Genomic DNA, 21,140 nt, shown 5'->3' on the forward strand with positions numbered 1-21,140 from the left:
CGGGAGGGCCGATGGCTCAGCTATTCCAGGAATTAAAAACATTTGGATGTTTAATGAGCTTTTTTCAAGAGCCATTTGGTTTACCTTTGAATTTTGAGACCTCTCTCGTCGCATAGTTGATGCCCAAAAGGGCAAACGTGAATGAAGTTGTCTTCCTTTATTAAATTAGATTACCAGTTAATGCAATTACAGAACTTCATCTTTTGGCCAGGGTCCTATAGAAACTCGGTTAACTAAGATAATTCAGTTAGGAACTCAGCTATTTCTTGTGAAAAGTAGCAGCTCTGCATGGCACAGCCTAGCTTGAACCAGTAACAAAATAAAGTTAATTTTTTGGTTCAGTAAACATTTTTGGGCAACCGCTGTTGTACCGGGCCTTACAGTGAGAACTCTTAGGGGTGGGGCATGGAGGATAGAAAAATTCTGAGTCAAACCCAGCCCCTTGCCTTGAGTGGAAGCCACAGCTTTTGCCAGGATTTGAGAGGGAGCAAAAGGCTGTTGGAGATCCATCATTCTACGATTCCACGTATTCTTCTGGGGTCAATTCTAAACACACATATATCTGTAGGATACCCCTCGGTCTCCATAGTCTTACCTGGCCAGGTAGTTAATAGTAATCACTTGGGCTCTTTGGAATATTACTCACTGAAGCATCGGGTTTAAAGAATCCTATTAATTAGAGCAGCTCTCCCATCTGGTGCTGAAGGCCCTACCAGTTTGTGTGCAGCCACGTGTTTCCCATATTGGAGACCATTGCTTGACACAGATTTGCCTGCTCCATTCCCAGAGGCTTGTGAGGTTGCCTTATTCGTTGGATTCATTTGTTGGTGTCGGACAGAAGCTTGGCACAAAAATCTCATTGCTGGATGTCTTGACTCAACACCGTGCAGCTGGAATGAACGCACTGGTGTGGGAGCAATCCGTTCCTGTGGCTGGTGGTTTTCTCACATGAGCAAGCATAAAAGTCAACAGGAGCTGTTAAAACGACCCATGTTCTTTTTTTTTATAAATATATTTTTTAAATTTTTATTTATTTATGATAGTCACACAGAGAGAGAGAGAGGCAGAGACACAGGCAGAGGGAGAAGCAGGCTCCATGCACCGGGAGCCCGACGTGGGATTCGATCCTGGGCCAAAGGCAGGCGCTAAACCGCTGCGCCACCCAGGGATCCCAACGACCCATGTTCTGAGCCCCATCCCCAAAGTTACTGATCCATTTGGGACTGGGAAGGGCCTGAGAATCTGCATTTCTTCCCACCCCTGGGCGGATGCTCCTGTGGTGGGTCTGCCGGGCACCCTTCCAGTGCCTCGCTCTGTCTGGGAAGGAATTGCCCCCTTCTGTCTCCACCCATCAGTATTGAGCGACACCAGGAAAGTCCCATGCCCCTCCTGTGGTGCCGCTCAGGGTACAACCTTGAGGACACAGTGGCCTCTCGTTCCTCTCAACCTCTTGGGGGTGGGGGGGTGGTTGAGCATAAAGACGGGCTCATGGAACGGGTGCAGATCGGGCAGGGTTCTCACGTCCATGTGCTCCTCTGTAGGTCGAGGCTGAAGCCGTGAATCGCTCGATTACCATCGCCAACCAGACCAACTGCCCTCTGTACGTCACCAAGGTGATGAGCAAGAGCGCAGCTGAAGTCATCGCCCAGGCCCGGAAAAAGGGTAAGTGTTACCTTACCCGGCTGTCTGTCGGCGGACAGGTTCAGAAGGGAGGAAGGCTTCTTTTCCAGACCTTCATGCCAAGTGGGCTGCTTTCATCACGTTCTAGCATTAACCTAATTACCGCGGCGCGAGGCAGGGAGCTCCAGTTTCTCCCTCGGTGCCGCCGCCGCCGCCCTGTCCCTATCTACTTAGAGCCGCGCACCGCAAAGAGTGGGCGGGCACCTCTCCCTCCTGCCCCTGCTTCTGGAGCAAAGTTGGACTTGGTTCGATGCAATCTCCATAAACTAGGCACATACACACATGGTGTCAGCCGTCATCTGCCCCAGAGTCCTTCTGGGGAGCGTTCTGTGGCCACATGAGTCCCTGTTCCCTGGCTGGTAGTGATTGCTGGCCCGGTAAGTAAGAGAGTTTACGGGGACAGAAGGGCAAGAGATTTTGCCCCGGGGCCTCCCCAGGTCCAGTTCTGCAGGAGCTTGAATCACTCCCTATCAATTATATTGACATATTTGGGGCTGAGGCTGGCACCGTGTTAGTACTTGGGAGACCTTTGAGAAGGTTCTTGGAGACTAATTTACTAAGTACAGCTTCCCCTGCTGCTTCCAAAGGCTGGTCCGTGGAGCTCCTTATACACTATGAATTCAGCAGAACCCTCTCGTCACCTGCTGTTGACTGTGAGCTTGAGTGGTCACACCACGTGTCCTGTGCTTGGGAGTGCAGCTCATGTCCAGCTTGATGGTGTGAGGTTGACTTCTTGAGTGTGCATCCTGGGCCTGCTTATTTCTCTCTCGTTTTCTGTCTAGCTTTCTCCTGCCCCCCCCCCCATCTGTTTATCTCTTTCTGTATTTTTCTTTCTCTGTCAGGAAGGGAGCAGTTTGACCTCTATGCTTCTGTTCCTAGTTTTCTGCGGGATGTGACCCGCATGGATAAGGAGGATTGTAGGAGTTTTTCACTGGTGGGTGACTTGGTACAAAACCTAGAACAGATTGCTCAATGATCACTGAGTCAGCTTGTCCCCAGAGATGATGACTTCCAGACGGACACAGCACTTCCTGACCCATGTTCCTTGGAGCTCTCCCTTGGAGCTCTCCCAGAGGCCTCTGTCCTTAGGCTTTGCGGCCCATGGTGGCTAAATTCGCGTCTTCCCGGAAACCTGCCCTCTCCTGGCAGCTAGTAGAAATTGCCTTTTTGACATAAAGGAACATTCACCCAAGTAATAGCATCTGCTCAGAATCAGCGTCCAGTTGTTTTCTAGAAGACACCGTGGATGATGACTCACAGGGAGCATGGGGGCAGTTGGCACAGTGTCTGAAAAGGAGGAGTTAGCGGGTAGCTTAATTTATTTATTTTAGTAACCATACTCTACCCAGATGATGATAATAAGTGAAGAGGTAAACATTTTAATATAATTTTAATATGATTAAACATTCCAGTTAGCAGAATTTAAAAACCAAGGACCCATTTTCTGATTCAGAGTTTTCACTTGTCCAAATTATAGGGTGGAGGAGTCCGTCTCTCTCTCTCTCTCTCTCGACCCTGGCCCTGTCAGGTGGCACTAGCCTTGGTCTTGGGCACAGAGTGCTGACTTGTGAGCTGGCAGTGCTGGGGGTTCTCCTTTCTGTGCCTCAGTTTCCTTATTTGAAGGTGTAGAGGTGGAGTGTGTTACTGTAGAGTCCAGGCCTGCTCTGGTACTCTGCAGTTCAGTGCTTGATGATGTCCCTCTGTCGTCTTTAGGACTTTGATCCTGTGTGGGCAGTGAGCACTAAGAAGGGGCTACTTTGGTCTATTTGTTCTAGAACTTTCCACATGTGAGTGCAGTAGTGCCTGCCTGCATCATGGTTACTGGGGTGGCTTTTGCATTCCAACTGTCCCCCTCTAGTCTGTGAAACCCTTTGCTTTGATGGGCCTGAGCTGCCAGAAAGTAATTTTTGGTGCATTTGGGTGCTAATGAGCAAGAATGAGAGATCCTTGCTTGCTTGTGGGCTCTTAAGGCTTTATCCATGTTGTTGGAACTCCATCATAACAACTTTGAGAGGCAGCCTGGGCAGGAGTTTTTGTACTTTATTTTACTTTGCAGTTGGGTAAACTGAAGCTCAGAGCTAATGAGCGGTGGGATTGGGTTTTGATTGTCAGGTGCCTGACTTCAGGCCTGAATAGCCACGTGAGTACCTGAATTACCTTCATGTTTTGAGATTATTTTGATATGAGCAATGCAAGTATCTGCTTGGATTTAGTTTCTTAACAAACCTGGTAGAAACTGGAGCTTGACACCTAGTAAAGTCGTGTATAATACAGAAGCAAAGATTCCCAAACACCCAAGAAGGAAAACAGGATAGGGTTTTATTATGCATTTGTACTCTGGGATCAATGTCCTTTCCTGGATCAAATCCCAGCTTGCTTGTGTGCTAGCATGTGATGCTGGATAGCTCCCTTAGCATTGCTGGGTCTCATTTTCCCATCTGCAAGGAGAGGCTAGCCATAGTGACTCATCTCATAGATTGAAGATGGTACGTAACTTAGATAATGTGTACATAAAGACGTATATCACAACTATACCCACTGTTCTCTTGATTAGAGAGTAAAGCATTGGTAGAAGCACAGCAATGATGCCTGCTGACCTAGCATAGGGGTATTTTGCTACGGATGCTTTTCTATTTAGGTGAATGCTTCTGGTCCCTGGTGGCAAGTGTTAAGGCACTGTAAACTTTCTGCTGCTCCCATTTCTTCATCTGTAAAATGGAGAGGTTCTTCATTCATTCAGCAAACTTTTATTATGTGATACTTCAGGCCTTTGTGCTGGAGATGAGACATAGTCCTAGCCCTCAGCTCCTTCACTCATAGGGGCGGGACACTTGGATAGAAAGTCACAATGGCAAATGGTCAATGTTAGAAAAGAGGTGCAAGCCCAGTAGGGTTAGAGCACAGAGGAAAGAGCCACCATATATAGATGTACACCCCACCTGTCTCGGAGGTCAGGCTGCATAAGGAGACTCAACATTTCTCTACAAATGGGAGCAATTGGAAGATCATGATTTTATATCTTATTAATGTCTATGTGCCTCCCCACCTAGAAACATGTTGATCCTCAATCTAAAATAGGATGTATAGGCTAGCAAGGATGTGAGGTGAATTTCAATGTGAATATTTTCTATGCACATTTGACCCACCACAACCACATACCATCTTCCTGGAGAGACTGTGTTGCTCGTGCTGTCCCCTCGTGCTGTGCCAGTCAGCAGGACCATGTGTCATCACCCCCACTCTGCAGACAAGGCCATGAAGACACACCCAGGAAAAGAATATTTTAGGCAATTTTTACTCTTCAAAAGAACTTAGATGTTGGTCAGTTTATTTTTTATTTTTATTTTTTAAAAGATTTTATTTGTTGATTCATGAGAGACACAGAGAGGCAGAGATATAGCCAGAGAGAGAAGCAGGCTCCTCATAGGGAGCTCAATGTGGGACTTGATCCCCGGACCTGGAATCACCCCTTGAGCCAAAGGCAGACTCTCAACAGCTGAGCCACCCAGATTTCCCGATGTTGGTCAGGCAAATTTCATGGAAGAGAAATTAAAGTGCAGAAAATAAATATCTTGCCCTAGATCATCCAGCCCATGGTTCCAGACATCTGGCCACCTCTCTTTCCATTAAAGGTGAGGATTTGTCTAGAATGAGTTCCCTCAGACTATACTTTGTTCACGAATGAAATCTGTGGCTGCTGGTACCTTCTGCGTACGAATGGTAGCATGTAGGCAGTGCCTGATAACCTCATCTGACGTCTGACGGACATTTCTTCTCCATCCTCCTCCTCGCGTCACCCCCGTAACTCAGATGCAGAAATGTTTAGAACGGCTGGTGACTGCTGAGGGATGTTAAACCCTGAGAACCCAAACTGGAGCCAGTACTTTCTATGTCCCGTGGGTCAACTGGAATGACTCCGGCGTAATGAGAAAACTGTGTTCACGGGGCCTGCAAGAACCACCCCAACTTGGGGATGAAGCCTTAGCATTAAGTTAATGCACAACCTCACGATCTTGAACCCAAAGAGGGGCATATGGGTTGGCTTGGGAATGTTGTAAAATCTCACCAAAATCTGGGTTAAGGCTCTTCAGAGAAACAGAGCCTATATATAGAGAGAGGGAGGGCGAAGGGGGGTAACAAGAGAGAGGGGGAGAGAGAGAAGGAGATTGATTGCTCTTAAAGAATTGGCTCAGTGGTTGTGGGTGCTCTCACGTCTGATTCCGCAGGGTGGGCAGGCCTGGAGCCTCAGGGAGGAGTCAGTGCTGTGGCCTGAGCCCGAAGGCTATCTGGAGGCAGACTTCCTTCCCAGTCAGTGCCCTTGCCAGGTTGTGAGTTCAGTGTGTTATAGTACAGCTGGCTTGCAGGATGAGACTCTGGGTTTGGTTTTCAGCCATTTAAACTCCAAGATTCCTAGAGATAAGGCTCTTTTTCAGGACAGATATGGAACCTTTCCGATCATTTCTATAGCACTTGGGCTGGGAGTTTGAATCCCTGGACTCCTTTTCTTTCCTCACTTTGTCTAGCATAATTAGGAACAACCAGCCAATCTTGATTATACTCAGTTGGACAGAAATGTCCTAAGGAATCAAAGCCATGGTCAACCCAGATTTAGCCTCTTAGGAGAACTATTTGATTGGAGTATCCTGTGGTCGATATTTTGTGCATCTCTATTGCCCCAACACACCTCTCTTTACTACTAGGAATAGAGGCATTAGTGCCTTTGTTTTTTAGAAAAATAAAAACATTTTTATTTTTTAAGGTTTTATTTATTCATGAGAGACACAGAGAGAGAGAGAGAGAGAGAGAGAGAAAAGCAGAGACACAGGCAGAGGGAGAAGCAGGCTCCCTGCAGGGAGCCCGATATGGGACTCGATCCCAGGACCCTGGTATCACGCCCTGAGCCAAAGGCAGATGCTCAACCACTGAGCCACACAGGCGTCCCAGCATTAGTGTCTTAAGTCAAATCAAATTAGAGTGGTAATTTCTAGAAACCCCAGAACCAGTTCAGGAAACTTACAATTCTCTTCCTTTGGAACCACTCTTGGTTATCTGACAGGTTTATCTATGGATAGGCCCTAGGTTATAGAATTCTGGCCTTGGGCTCTCTTGAGAGGAGAGTGTAGTTGTGTGTGTGTGTGTGTGTGGTGTGTGTGTGTGTGTATGCATGTGTCCCAGTTGGTTTTTTACTGTGCTTTTGTGGCTGCGTTTTGAAATATACATACATGGTTTTCCATTGTTTCTACTCTGGATTTGTTCTCCTGCTTCTCGTTCATGGGAAATGACTTAACTGTCAGAGCTGGGAGCTGTCAAACATTTCTAAACCCGAGCCTTGCATTTATTCTTCATGAATGCACTCAGGCTCGTGGTGAATAAACACCACCCCCCAGGGCTCTTCAGTTCCCGGCCATCCTGGAGAGCCTGCCAAAGGCTGGCTCGGGGTCACATCCTTCAGTTTAGACTTTGCCTAGAGAAAAAAAATCACAAAGGTCTAATTGCTGCCAAGAAAGAGTCAGCAGTGTGTTTAGAGGAGTATGTAAAGGCCATTTCAGCTTATTTCATGTTTTATTATTATTATTATTGGTAATTCTTTATGGCACACAGTTTAGTGGTGTCTGGGGTGGCCTGACTGAGGTCCGAAAGCTCATCCACGGCTCCCTCCAGTATAGTGTTTATAAAATGGGAGAGATGCCTTGGGAAGGTGCTGGGAGCAGAGCCAGGCCCCCCTGCCTCCCCGAGTTGTGATCCCACATGTCCCTGGAGGTAGAGGCTTCCACAGGATGGTTTAACTCCTGCCCTGTCTTTGGGGGGCTAAAGAAAAGAAATCACCCAAAAGCCAGCAAGGACCTCTGAATCCCTTGGAATTTGAAGAGGACAAAGCAGAAATGAGCCACAAGATGCCTCTATCCTCCAGGATCCCCATCTTAGTTCAGCCTTGGCCTCAGGAGGCGGGTCCTGGTCTGCAATGGCCTTGAAGCTCTGACCCAGTTCTGGGCTTTCCGGGGGCTGCAGGCTGGGTTCATTCCTTTGCAGTGAGGTGTGTGTTCCCAAGCACAGAGCGAGTGGGGAACCCCCTAACCCACCCCCGCAATCTGAGCTGTGTTTCGCAGAGTGAGATGAAGGCCACAGTCAAGGGCACTCACACTCGTGGGATCCAGGATGTTGTTCCAGGAACCAGATCCTCCTTGTTCTAAAGTTTCCAAAGGCAGGACTGAAGAGCAGCTTCAGGGAGAAGATGACCCATAGCAAGTGACAGGAAAATCAGGAAAGTGTTTATGCTTGCCCACGGATCTTCAGAGACAGTCTAACCGCTCTTTTTCTCTGAGCAGTTCCACTCTCGACCCTATTCATGTCCACAGAACCAGGAAACCTTTGGGGTGACAGATCCATTGTTTCTCTTGGCTCTCTAGGGAGACCTCCCCTTTGTGTGGCAGTAGTGGGACCTCCAGGCTTGGCTGGGTCAGAAGAGCTCTCAGCTCAGCTGGGTCCTGCTGATGTGCAAACCAAAAGCTGGGAGCCCGGGGGTCCTACGAGATCCGGAGAGGGAGGCCCAGCGCTGCTCTGCTCGCCCATCTGCCTTTATAAATGGCCCTGGCAGCAGCTAAGGCCTTCTCATTATGCCTTGTTTTTCCACTTTGGGATGAACTGGAGCAGTTTGTGTAGCCGCCCAACTGGCTCCTGGGACTGCATCCTGCTCCGGGAGGCTTTGAGTGGGTCAGGAACTCAGGAGCCCTTCAGGTGATTCTGAGCATTGGCTCTTTTCTGCCTGGGGGTGTCCTGCTGTGTGAGGCTTCCCCGGGGGTCCTGGAGATTCTGGAGCTGACCCTCCTGCCTGGGGATTTTTTCTGATTTCCTCCCAAGTGAGCTGCCTGCTCTGGCCTCTTAACACTCCCTGGCTGGAGAGAGGCTCCTTTGTGAAATTCCTGAGGCTGGAGGGGGGCGCCTGGGAGGAGCCAGCTCTAGAGCAACAGGGGAGGGTGTCGGAGTGTATTATCAAGAGCTAAGTCCTTGAAAGAGGCTGGGGAAAGGAGAGGAGGTGCATTCCTGACTGGGAAGTGTTTGGCCTCGAGGACCCTGTGTTTGGAGAAGAGGGATCCCTTGGGTGAACCACTAGGGGAGTGGTCAGCCCTGTGCACAAGGGAGGAGACAGGAGAGGTGCATTCCTGGTGGTGGTGAAGGCTGGCTGAGGTCAAATTCCAGCCCTGATGCCTTCGGCTAATGAAGTATCACACCCTTTCATCAGTGTGACACACACTTACTGAATGCCTACTGTGTGTGGGCGGGCTCACTTTCTTCCAGAATTCTCCCATCAGGTGGAGAATAAAAAAAATTCAAAACTGGGTAATCGTTGGGGTATTGGAGGGGAGAACTGGATGAGTTGTGAATGATTTTTTTTAATTTTTTTTTAAGTTTTTTTTTTAATTTTTATTTATTTATGATAGTCACAAACACACACACAGAGAGAGAGAGAGGCAGAGACATAGGCAGAGGGAGAAGCAGGCTCCATGCACCGGGAGCCCGACGTGGGATTCGATCCCGGGTCTCCAGGATCGCGCCCTGGGCCAAAGGCAGGCGCTAAACCGCTGCGCCACCCAGGGATCCCGATTGTTTTTAATTTTAAGATTTTATTTATTCATGGGAGACCCAGGGGTTAGGGGGAGAGGTAGGCAAAGGCATAGGCAGAGGGACAAGCAGGCTCCCTGCAGGAAGCCCAATGCAGGACTTGATCCCAGGACCCCCGGATCACGACCTGAGCCAAACTAAACCGCTGAGCCACCCAGGTGCCCCAGTTGTGGATGATGTTGAGGAAGAGATGAGCTTTGGTAGGAAGCTGGATGATGAAGAGCATCAGATGCTTCTGTGTCGAGTTTGTTTCATTTTTTGAAGGCAGAAGGGCTGCTTAGGAGGAGTTCCTGCAAGAGAAAGGCATGGGAAGATCACTCTGGAGGTATCCTGGGGAGTGAGCAGAGGGGTGGGGAAGAACGAGGAGAAAGCAAAAGTAAATCTGAACTCCAATTGAGAGGCTCTGTCAGAATGGGCTGGGGAGAAAGGAAGAGGCCCGATGGAAGGGAAGACGTGTGGGGTGGCCAGGGAAGGATGTGTTTAAGGGATTGAAGCACTGGCATTCCAGTGGCATTATGACTCCTGATTTTCTGGGTTGCAGCAGACATGATATGAGTGAGCATCAGGGAATTGACATTCTCGGATGATGTGTTAACTTAGACTAAGCTTCTAGAAACAGTGACATCCCGGTGGTGTAACCATGCAGGACCCTTCATTTCTCAGTCTTCTATCGGCAGTGCTGCTGGTGGCTCTTGGGGACAACTGCCATCAGAGATCCAGGCTGTCCCTCAGACCTACCTGGAGGGCTGTAGATGACTTCTTGAATGCTTCAGCCCACTGCTGTCATGTCTAACTTGTCTTGCAGCCCAGGAGCCAGAATGGGCAAGTGCAAAGGTGCTGGGCAATGTTGGGAGAGAAGGGAAAGCGTTTGGTGAGCAATGAGGTTAAGCTTGAGGTCACCCCCATATAAGAGTCCAGAGAGCATTTGGGAGTGGGCATTTGAATGCAGTGTGAGTGGGAGATTGTTTAGTAGACGTGGGGATCAGCAGTGTCAGAGGTGGAAGTGTGTATTGGGGTTGAAGAGTGGGGCTCAAGGTAGAATCTTAGGGAGCACATGTTGGATTGGTGACTTTGGCTGGTGGTATCTGGCCATCGGTGTCGTCACCTGTGAGAGGATGCTGGTGCCTCCTTCCAGGGGATGGGGAGAGTGTGTGGCCTGCTGCCAGGTGGTTAGCGACTCCCACCAGGGTGGTTTCCTTCCCCGGTTGCATTGTACTCAGCCTTGGTTTTCTGTCTGTCAGGAACCGTGGTGTATGGGGAGCCCATCACCGCCAGCTTGGGAACTGATGGCTCCCACTACTGGAGCAAGAACTGGGCCAAGGCCGCTGCTTTTGTCACCTCCCCGCCCCTGAGCCCTGACCCGACCACTCCGGATTTTCTGAACTCCTTGCTGTCCTGGTGAGTCTTGGCGACTTGCTTGCGCTCCCCATTCTCAAGGTACAGCCTGGTGGGCACAAGCAGGCTTGCAAACAGAGAGACCTTTGTTTTCCAAATTCAGATCACTAAGCGAGAACAGGGAATTACGGCTCTGATGTTGTTCTGCTGGGAACTTTCAGATAAAAACCTGGGCCGTCTTGAAAGCCAAGCAGCGGGGATGAAGTATCAAAAGGGTTCCACTGGGGTGCAGTCTCACTGTAAGATAAGATACCTCACAAAGTGGGTTTAGACATGCAGCATTATAATGAAGTCTCCTCTTGAATTTCCTATCTCCTGGCAGGGGTGGGGGGGAAGGATAGGCTATTTCAAGAACTTTCAGTGGCCTAGCAAATGAAAAAAAAAAAATGTCCAAAGTGATTTGAAGTCGAAGATGAGTTAAAAACCAGCTGTGTGTTTTCCTTCCAGCGGAGATCTTCAGGTCACTGGCAGTGCCCATTGTACATTCAACACGGCCCAGAAGGCTGTAGGAAAGGACAATTTCACCCTGATCCCCGAAGGCACCAATGGCACCGAGGAGCGGATGTCCGTTATCTGGGATAAGGCTGTGGTAAGGAGCAGGGGCCTTGCTCATGGACTCGTGTCAGCTTGCCCCTACCTCCCTGTCTGATGGTCATGGGTCTCACGTAGGCCTTGAAATGGTAGTTGAGAAAATTCTAGAAGCTGGTCCTTGCGTGATAGTACTTTTTAGGTTTGGGAATCCAACACCACTGCTTATAGGTCATTTCCTCCTAAATACTATATGTATTTCTTACTGTTGTCATCTGTGGATCAATGGAAGCTGAAAACAAACAAACAAACCCAGAGACTTTTTAAAATAGGACTTTTTTGATCAGTCAGGAAAAAACTTAGCAACCTGGTGACAGTCTCATCAATCTTCTAGTTTGGGGAATGGATTTTATTTCCTTCAAGCTGTCTTTTAGGGCTCTCTGGAGCTGGCATTTCTGCCCACTGCAGGCTTCTGGGAACCCTGCTTTGAACATATATTGACCTTTCAGGGGTCCTTTGGGATTTTTCATTTTCAGTGTTTTGTTTTTTGAAAGATTTTATTTATTTATTCATGAGCGACACCGAGAGAGAGAGGCAGAGACATAGGCAGAAGGAGAAGCAGGCTCCCCGCAGGTAGCCCGATGTGGGACTTGATCCTGGGACTGGGATGATGCCCCTGAGCCAAAGGCAGATGCTCAACCTCTGAGCCACCTAGGTGTCCCTCATTTTCAGTGTTTTTTTTTTTTTCTTTTTAAATAAGATTTTATTTATTTATTCATGAGAGACACACAGAGAGAGAGGCAGAGACACAGGGAGAGGGAGAAGCAGGCTCTATGCAGGGAGCCCGATGTGGGACTCGATCCCGGGTCTCTAGAATCAGGCCCTGGGCCGAAGGCGGTGCTAAACCGCTGAGCCTCCTGGGCTGCCCCTCATTTTCAGTGTTTTAAGCATAGTAGCAGGAGTGCTTGGGTTGTTCAGTTAAACATCTGCCTTCGGCTCAGGTCATGATCCCAGAGTCCTGGGATCAAGCCCCACGTTGGACTTCCTGCTTAGTGGGGAGTCTGCTTCTCTCTCTCCCTCTGCCCCTCTTGTTCACCCGGCTCATGTGCGCTCTCTCTTTCTGTCTCAAATAAATAAAAATATTTTTAAAAATGTAGTAACAGAACAAATTTTCTGGTTCTTAATGATTTTTTTTTAGATTATGGAAACAATATAATCTCATTCCAAAAAGAATAAGGAAGTAAAAACCACTCATTTCACACCATCTTTCAGATCACTGCAATGAGCCTTTTGGCAAATGTCTTCCCAGTTTTTGCCAGTCCAAGAGCACATGTGTGTCTATGACATGTATGTGTGTGAGTGTAAGAAGCACCGGCATTATCTATACTATTTTGTGGCCCATTTTATTGAAACAGTATATCCTGAAAATGTCTCCACATCCTTAAGTATACTTGAAAAACTTGGTCTTTAGTAGCAGAAGATTCCATCTTAACACTGGATTTGTAATTCTTTGAACGTTTATGTTATTTCTGATTTTTTCTTTTTCTGAGATGAACATCTTATGTAAACATCCTTGGACAGATCTTTAACTATGGTTGTAGAAGAAATTTCTAGAAGTGGTATTCATAGGTCAAAGGGTGTGTATATGTTTAAGGCTATTGCTATATATCGTCAAAATTCCTTCTAGAAAGATTGAACCAATTTCTATGCTGCCAGCCGTGCATGACATTGTCTTCTTTGAGGTCCAAATTGGTATTATATCAGCAAAATAGAAGTATTGCTGATCTGGCTGGTGAATTTGTTTTACATTTACTCTCTCCAGTTACTGATTAAAGTGAATTTTTTTCATGTCCTTATTGGCCGTTTGTATTTCTCGCTCTCTTAATACTTGCTCATTTTCTTTGCTCATTTTTCTACTAGCTTTAGAGTGGGTTGCCTACAGACAGGCAGTCATTTCCTCAGATTCTGTATTTTACTTTAATTAATTAATTAATTAATTAATTAATCAATTTATTTATTTATTTATTTATTTATTTATTTATTTATAGAGATACAAAGAGAGAGAGAGAGAGAGAGAGGCAGAGACACAGGAGAGGGAGAAGCAGGCTCCATGCAGGAAGCCCGACACGGGACTCGATCCCGGGTCTCCAGGATCATGCTCTGGGCTGAAGGCAGCGCTAAACTGCTGAGCCACCCAGGCTGCTCCAGATTCTATATTTAAAGGGAAGAGGAGGACAAGTGGTAGAGAGGAGAAACAGCAGGGAAGGATGTGAGGAGACTGGGCCTGGCACCTATGGCATGCTGGGGACACCCAGACATGGCCTTGGGACCTCTAGGTGTCCTAGACTGGAGACCTAGGGCTGTGCCCGTGGTTTTGAAAAGCACAGTCATTTGGGCCAAACGATGTTTCCTGAAGGGCTCCGAACTTTTCACTTGGAAACAATTATAGATTTAGAGGAAGTTAACAAAGACAAAGACGGGTCCTGTGTATAGTTCATCTGTTCTCACCAATGCATAATTCTGGCACCATATCAAAGCCCACGGAGTGACAGTGGTGCAATGCGTGGGTATGATTTTGTGTCATTTTGCCATATGTGATTCATGTAACCACCACTACGGTCATGACACAGATTTCCTCCATTACCACAAGGACCCCCTTTGTGAGGCCCTGTGATTGTCACACTGACCCTTGACCCCTGGAGGGTCTCCACCTCGGCCCCTCATCTGTCCTCCATCTCTATATCTTCGTTTTTTTGAGAATGAGATTATTAAATAAAGTCATATGGTATGTGGCCTTTTGAGATTGGTTTTTTCACTGTGCGCAATGCCCTTAAAATCCATGCAAATTGTTGTGTGTTTCCAAAGCGTGTTTCTATTTTCGCTAAGTTGTATTCCACCCTTCAACTTTTTAACTTGCTTTTGGGGTATGTGTCACACTCTTCAGGTCACTGGGAAGATGGATGAGAACCAGTTTGTGGCCGTGACCAGCACCAATGCAGCCAAAGTCTTCAACCTTTACCCTCGGAAAGGCCGCATTGCTGTGGGATCCGATGCTGACCTGGTTATCTGGGACCCCGACAGCGTTAAAACCATCTCTGCCAAGACCCACAACAGCGTAAGTCCTGTTAATTGCATGGACCCAATCTCCAACGAATTATAGTCCCAGAAAGGGATTGAGGCAGGGAAAGTCCCCAGAAAGAGCTGGTTGTGATAGGAATGAACTTTCCCCCAGGGTATGTTATAACTTGAGGTTTGCTGAGAAAAATAGTAGCTATCTTATCTCTGGTCAGGACAATAAGAATGTTAACCCTTCTCAGCGTTTTGGAGTTCTTTATATGTAGAGGTCTTTGTAGACCTTCAGAGCCTCCAAAGTTATGCCAGGACATCAGAAGCTTCTAGAAGTCAGGCGCCATCCTATGTGAATGGTTGGGTGCAGCACCTTTCATGGCAGTGCTGGCCACAAGGGACCCACAACGAACATTCAGATGTCCAGTCCTGAGATGCCCACTGGGCACTTTTATTCTTTTAAGCCACTGCTTTCTCATGTCAGTGTTTCAGGACAAAAACCTCAGTGACAGATGCTCTTGGTGGTCCTAAAGGAATGAATTGACTTTGAGTTGACTTTTTTCCTTCTTCCTCACTAGCTGATTTAGCTTCACAGCATAGCATTACAGCCACACCTACTCGTCTTTTTTTTTTTTTTTTTAAGATTTTAAAAATTTATTCATGAGAGGCATAGAGAGAGAGGCAGAGACATAAGGCAGAGGGAGAAGCAGGCTTCCCATGGGGAGCCTGATGTGGAACTTGATCCCAGGACCTCAGGATCCCAGGATCCCAGGATCACAAATAGCCAAAGGCAGACGCTTAACCACTGAGCCACCCAGGCGTCCCCAGCCACACCTACTTGTAACTTAGATCACAACTCTTGGGGTCTCAGAATGGTCCCTATGGGCAGAGCTCCTAGGGTCCTGCCCAGTGAACCTACCTGTTCATATGTATTAACAACACAGCTCCATTTATTCTTTACATGGCCTTCTCAGTAAAGAGATGGCTCCATTTACCCCAGTTACTTAGTGCGAAGATTGTAAATGGAAGCTTCAAGAGCTTACGTGACCAGTTTGACATTATATAGCTACTTTGTGGTAGAGCCAGAATTAGAACCCCAGATTGTCCAGGGTCCTTCCCTGCCACACTGCATATGTAGCCTCTTGGCCAGGCTTACCTGGAGGGAATGCTCCCCCTCCCTTGTGGCCCCTTCTACAAAGGTGATGTGTGAGTTGGACTCATTATTTAAGTTGTGGATGACCCAGCTAGGGAGTTTACATGTGGAGCCCTTTCCAGGCCGAAGAGAGGACGTGAAGGAGAGATGATTCAAGAAGACACTCCGCCCTTCACACATCATTGCCAAACCTTTCCAGAGCAAAAGCACTGCCCTACCTTTATGTCCAGGCAACCCCGTGTAAAGAAAGTACCTCTGTTCTGTCCTCACCTGATTCAAAGAGTCCACACTAAACACATTTGTGCAGCATTAATCATCCAGGAAAATACAAATGAGAGGTTTTCCCTGCGTAATACAGTGTTTCATACCACTGGGCTAATTAGCTTTAATTTGGAGCATTTAGCTAACTATTACTGAGCTCTGCTGCTAAGCCTCTGCTTGGGTTTTTCAGGCATCCAGCCAGATGAGTAATTTCAGAGGGCCCGGGCTGGATGTAGGTTAAAAATGTCTATACCTGGTGAACGACGACGGCTCGCTGCCTCACGGTTTGATAGAAAGTTGATTCCGTATACCCTGAGCTGTGAACTGACCAATGGGCTCGTTTATTTAAAGTCACAGAGAGTCATGGGGCTGGTTCCTCCCATCTTTTAAAAATGGGGAATGGCCCAGAGCCCTTTTAGGCATTTGTGATCTGTCCTTTACAAGCAATTAAACTCAACATATGCGTCTTATGATGGCTTTGTCACTGAAGAGCTCGCAGTCTTATTGTGAAACGACAATAAAAAACCAGACAATGGATGAGTGAACATTTCCTAAATGCCTACTCTGTGCCAAGTACTGTGCTGGATGCTTTTGTTCATTTTATTTCATTGAGTCTTGGCATCATTCCTACAGGGCAGGCTTTATAAACCCCGGTAGGTGAGGAGCTGAGTCTCAGATGTGTAAGGGACTTGTCCAAAGTCATAGCTGGGGTGTGGCCGACCTGGGATACAAACCCAGGGTGGATTTGTCCCAGGTGGTCTCCAGTCCTCCAGTAGGGTGCAATAGGAGCTTGTAGAGTGTAGATACTTAGCTATGGAGTGACACGGAAGAGATGGGGCTTGATGCCCTCAGGATGACGTACACCCTGTAAAGGTCACTTTGGAGATGACAGGATTCAGAGTTTGTGATCTACGGATGTATGTTGGTTTTGTGTTGTCATGTTCACATAAGCCTTGGGAGAGAGGCAGTTGGAGAACCTGTGGTTCTGAGGCAGGATTCAAATGATCGGCTCAGGGTTCCACGCACAACTCCTAGATTTCACCAAATCTGAGATGCCTTTGATTTGAAGCTATTCCCTGCTTTTCATTCACTACCATGAAAGAAAACACACCAATCTGAGTCTACTGTGAGACTCCTTTCCAAATACACTGTGCTACCTAGGGCTTGGGTGCTTCGCATAGGATAACCATGAGGTGAGTCTGCCCTGGAGAAAGGGGGGGACAAAGAATCTTGTGTGTCTAAACATCAGCATTGGGGGCCGAGCAGGCAAAAACAGCACCTGAGAAGATGAGCTGCAAGCTGGTACTGGTACTCCTGCAGGTCGCTGGCGATCTGAACTCCTCCTGCCAGAATGGTCTAGAGAAATGTCAAGCTGAGCAGTTCTTGTAAAATGGCCTCAGTGTGGTAATCCCCCAGGCCAGTGGGAAAAGCAGAGCTCGATCCCACTGGCAGAGCTCCGTTCCATGTGGACTGACAAGGGGTTGCTCAGCTCCATTGTTGTGAGACACATACTGATTCCAGGGAGGAATGTCTTTAAAATGATGGAAGACAGTCACAGACTTGAGGACACATGCTTTGGTCCTGGAATGAAGGTGTGGGATCCCCTCTGATCCCCCTGGTGCCTCTCTGCCTCGTTCCTTGGGGAGCTTCTACAGGATTCTTTTTGAGGCTCAGAGCAGTGCCAACAGCCCTTCATTGCAGTTTTTTTCTTTTTTCTTTTCTTTTCGTTTCTTTTCTTTTCTTTTTTTTTTTTTAAGATTTTATTTCTTTATTCATGAGGGACACAGAGAGGCAGAAACATAGGCAGAAGGAGAAGCAGACTCCTTGCAAGGATCCTGATGCGGGACTTGATTCTGGGACCCCGGGATCATGACCTGAGCCAAAGCAGACACTCAACCACTGAGCCACCCAGGTGTCCTTCATTGCCATTTTCAATCAACATCACTGCATTCTGATACTGAATGTGAGCTGTTAAGCCAACCTGGGGCTTCCCTTGCCTTCTGAGCCACTACGTCAGGCAGAAATGTTCTCCTGAGCCATACTGTACCCTATCAGCTCTCTGTTCACAGACTCTCCTCTGGTGCTATTAACCTGTCTGACTTTCCCCAGAAAGCCAAGCTGCTTTGTATGGTGAGGGCTCCCTCTTCATCCTCCAGCCACAGCCATTTGTGCCCATGAACAGGGCAGGCAGGAAGAAGTGAGGCATCGTGAAAGCTGGGGAAGTAGCAAGGGGTGAGCTGAAGCTGTAGGATGGGGCTGTGGCACGTGGAGTAGCGCCTCCTCTTTTCTGTTACCTTCCTCTGCAACAGCAGACTCCCATGCATGTGAAGAACCTGTTTTCTTTTTTTTTTAATTTTATTTATTTATTCATGACATATACAGATAGAGGGAGAGAGAGGCAGAGAGGAGAAGCAGGCAGAGGGAGAAGCAGGCCCCATGCAGGGAGCCCGACATGGGACCCGATCCCAGGACTCTAGGATCACGCCCTGGGCCCAAGGCAGGCACTAAACCGCTGAGCCACCCAGGGATCCCTGATCCTGCCTGTTTTCCAAGAGGTCGCCCAGCTGGGTCACTTTGCAAAGCTTGAAGCTAAATGGATAGCTGCATAGTCTGGATGTTAACTGGACTTCATTTTATTGAAGGCATGCCTCGAGTTCCCTCAGTCTTTTTCATTCAGGGATTGCTGTTGAATCACATGGCTAACAGATTGGAAAAACAACAGGGTGACTGGGTGGCTCAATTGATTAAGGGTCTGCCTCCGGATCAGGTCTTGATCTTAGGGTCCAGGGATCGAGCCCCACATTGGGCTCTCTGCTTAGTGGAGAGTCTGCTTCTCCCTTTCCCTCTGCCAGTCACTCCCCTTGCTTATGGTCTTTCTCTCTGTGTCAAATAAATAAATAAAATCTTAAAAAAGAAAACGATTGGAAAACCAGGCAATCCAATGGGAAGATCTGCTCATGGATGGTGCATTTTCCAATGAAATTTAGAACTCGGGGACACCTGGGTGGCTCAGTGGTTGAGCATCTGCCTTCTGCTCAGGATGTGATCTCAGAGTTCTGAGATCAAGTCCCACATCAGGCTCCTGCATGGAGCCTGCTTCTCCTCCATCTGCCTGTGTCTCTGCCTCTCTCTGTCTCTCCTGAATAAATAAGTAAAATCTTAAAAAAAAAAAAAAAAGGAAAGAAATTTAGAACTTGGTCAGAGAAGGCCTTTGGATTTTAACTTGATGGGGGCTTGAATCAGTGAGGATAGAGGTGCTGCTAATATGAGGAATCATTTCCTTTATATTTGTGTAGCATTTCCAAACCCTCATGCTTTTCCATACAATGTTCCTGTTCAGCTCTTTTTCCCCAAAGTTTTTGAGAGGCAGGAAAGACTATTCTGTATTCTAGACAGGGAAATCAAGACCGAGACATTAAGTGCCTGCTGGAGTGGCCAGTCAGGACAGGGACTTCAGTCTCTGGGCCTTTCTTTTGTCTGTGTGATCTTGGGCAGAGTGTATGCTAATGTTTACGTATTGTCTCTTCCTAGGCCCTCGAGTACAACATCTTCGAGGGCATGGAGTGCCGTGGCTCTCCACTGGTGGTCATCAGCCAGGGGAAGATCGTTCTGGAGGATGGCACCCTTCATGTTACCGAAGGCTCTGGGCGCTACATCCCCCGGAAGCCTTTCCCTGATTTTGTTTACAAGCGTATCAAGGCGAGGAGCAGAGTGAGTAGCTTTGATCCTTACAAATTGTCTTTATCATGGGTTAAGTTCAGTTCCATAAATGTTTACTAGGCACTTTGAGTTAGAATAGTGAGGTGGACATGGAGGGAGAGGGTAGGTCAGGAATAAGGGATACATGATTTTTTTATTTCTGGAGTTCAGAATACCAGTGGATGAGACAGGTATGCCCATAGCCAGCCCCAGAAATGAAGTAAAGAGTGTGGCATATCCTGTGATGAGAAGTGTAAAGTGAGGTTCAGAGGAGGCAGCCATGGCCACTGCTCTGGAGTCCTAGGCCAAAGTGTCATGGGGAGAGGGCCCTTTGAGTTGGGTTTTGAAGGTTAAGTAGGAGTTTGAAAAGCCAAAGGGGACACAAGGGAATTAGAATGCCATGATTATGGAAGACATATAGTGCATTCTGGGCATGGTATAGCACTGGTACTTGGAACTGTGAGGCAGAGGTTGGATGGAACTGTGAGGGAATTAAAGAGAGTGAGATTGAAAAGAAAACTGGGGGCCAGATCTTGAATGTGAGACCAAATTTCTTCACAGTATGTTTGGAGTTTTGGCCTTGGGTATAAGTTAAAGAGCTATGGGGGAAAGATGGTAAGAAATATTAGTTTTTATAGAGTAACTAGTACCCGTGGTCTGTTTTCTGAGAATGTTGGCCTGGAGTGGTGGGAGCTGACTCATCCCTGATATCTGTCTCTGCTCTATGTGTCCATAAGGAGAACCCTTTATCCGAACATCTCACAGGCCCGTCCTGACTGCCACTCCTTCCCCATTTGGAGGGTTGCCAGGGAGATGTCCTCTGTGAACGCAGCAGGAGTCAAGGGGCTCTTGTGTTTTGCAGCTGGCAGAGCTGAGAGGGGTTCCTCGTGGCCTGTACGACGGACCCGTGTGTGAGGTGTCTGTGACACCCAAGACAGTCACTCCGGCCTCCTCTGCTAAGACGTCTCCTGCCAAGCAGCAGGCCCCACCAGTCCGGAACCTGCACCAGTCTGGATTCAGCTTGTCTGGTACGGTTATGGTTTGGGTAGGGCCTGGTTCTGCAGGGTTCCTGCTCATGGAGCAGGCAAGTCAAGAATTGATTTTGTTAAAGGGGCAGAACTGGAAAGGAATGATATTCATGAGAAATATGAATATCCCCAGAGACGTAACTCATACCAATGACCAGTTGGGTTTCAGAATCTTGACAGGAGTTTACATCACATTATGATGTTATGATGCATGTTCTCTGTGTATTTATATACAACCTGGTGTAGTAAGAGGGCGTTTCTCCAAAGTCTTGTGTCCGTTCTAAAAAAGGGTATTGTATTTCTGAATTCTCTTTGCCCCCATGCGTGTGGTATATTGTAGTAGTTCAGTTTATGGAGTCTGGAGTTTGAATAGCTCAACTCTGTAGCCACATGCGGCTGTGCCTCAGTCCCCTTGTCTATAGAATGGGCATAAGAGTAGTAGCTACCTCATGGGCTGTCGGAGGATTAAATGAGTTAACGTACATGTGAAATGCTTACAACAGAGCCATTTGATAGTTGTGAGTTTGTGTGGATAGAATGTGATGTCAGGGAAGGTGAGAGCAAAAGGTCCAGATTTTAAGGCTTCCTTACTTGAAACTTCCAGTCCTCCATGTGGCCCATGGCTAGAAACCTACTTTTCAAGCTCTCTGAGCTATAGATATGTATCCAAATCTCTATGGCATGTTAAAGAAACAGTTAATCTGATAGAT

General features: G+C 47.5%; 2 protein-coding genes across 4 annotated transcripts in view; one reads left to right on the plus strand and one right to left on the minus strand.

The window, feature by feature from the left end:
- Window positions 1-21,140, plus strand: part of DPYSL2 (dihydropyrimidinase like 2) — a 140,566-nt gene that overhangs the window by 115,374 nt on the left and 4,052 nt on the right. For all 3 annotated transcript variants that reach the window (XM_055345923.1, XM_055345924.1, XM_055345925.1), the window contains exons 8-13: window positions 1,542-1,662; window positions 10,542-10,698; window positions 11,143-11,284; window positions 14,168-14,338; window positions 19,235-19,414; window positions 20,265-20,430. In XM_055345923.1, the coding sequence (XP_055201898.1) occupies window positions 1,542-1,662; window positions 10,542-10,698; window positions 11,143-11,284; window positions 14,168-14,338; window positions 19,235-19,414; window positions 20,265-20,430 (937 nt within the window). The remainder of the gene's footprint in view (window positions 1-1,541; window positions 1,663-10,541; window positions 10,699-11,142; window positions 11,285-14,167; window positions 14,339-19,234; window positions 19,415-20,264; window positions 20,431-21,140) is intronic.
- The window catches only part of ADRA1A (adrenoceptor alpha 1A), a 223,593-nt gene continuing 211,821 nt past the window's right edge, over window positions 9,369-21,140 (minus strand). The window contains exon 2 of the mRNA XM_055345930.1: window positions 9,369-9,590. Coding sequence (XP_055201905.1) covers window positions 9,526-9,590 — 65 coding nt within the window. The 3' untranslated portion in view covers window positions 9,369-9,525. The remainder of the gene's footprint in view (window positions 9,591-21,140) is intronic.

This window comes from Nyctereutes procyonoides, unplaced genomic scaffold (assembly GCF_905146905.1).
Source record: "Nyctereutes procyonoides isolate TBG_1078 unplaced genomic scaffold, NYPRO_anot_genome, whole genome shotgun sequence".
Lineage (NCBI taxonomy): Eukaryota > Metazoa > Chordata > Mammalia > Carnivora > Canidae > Nyctereutes > Nyctereutes procyonoides.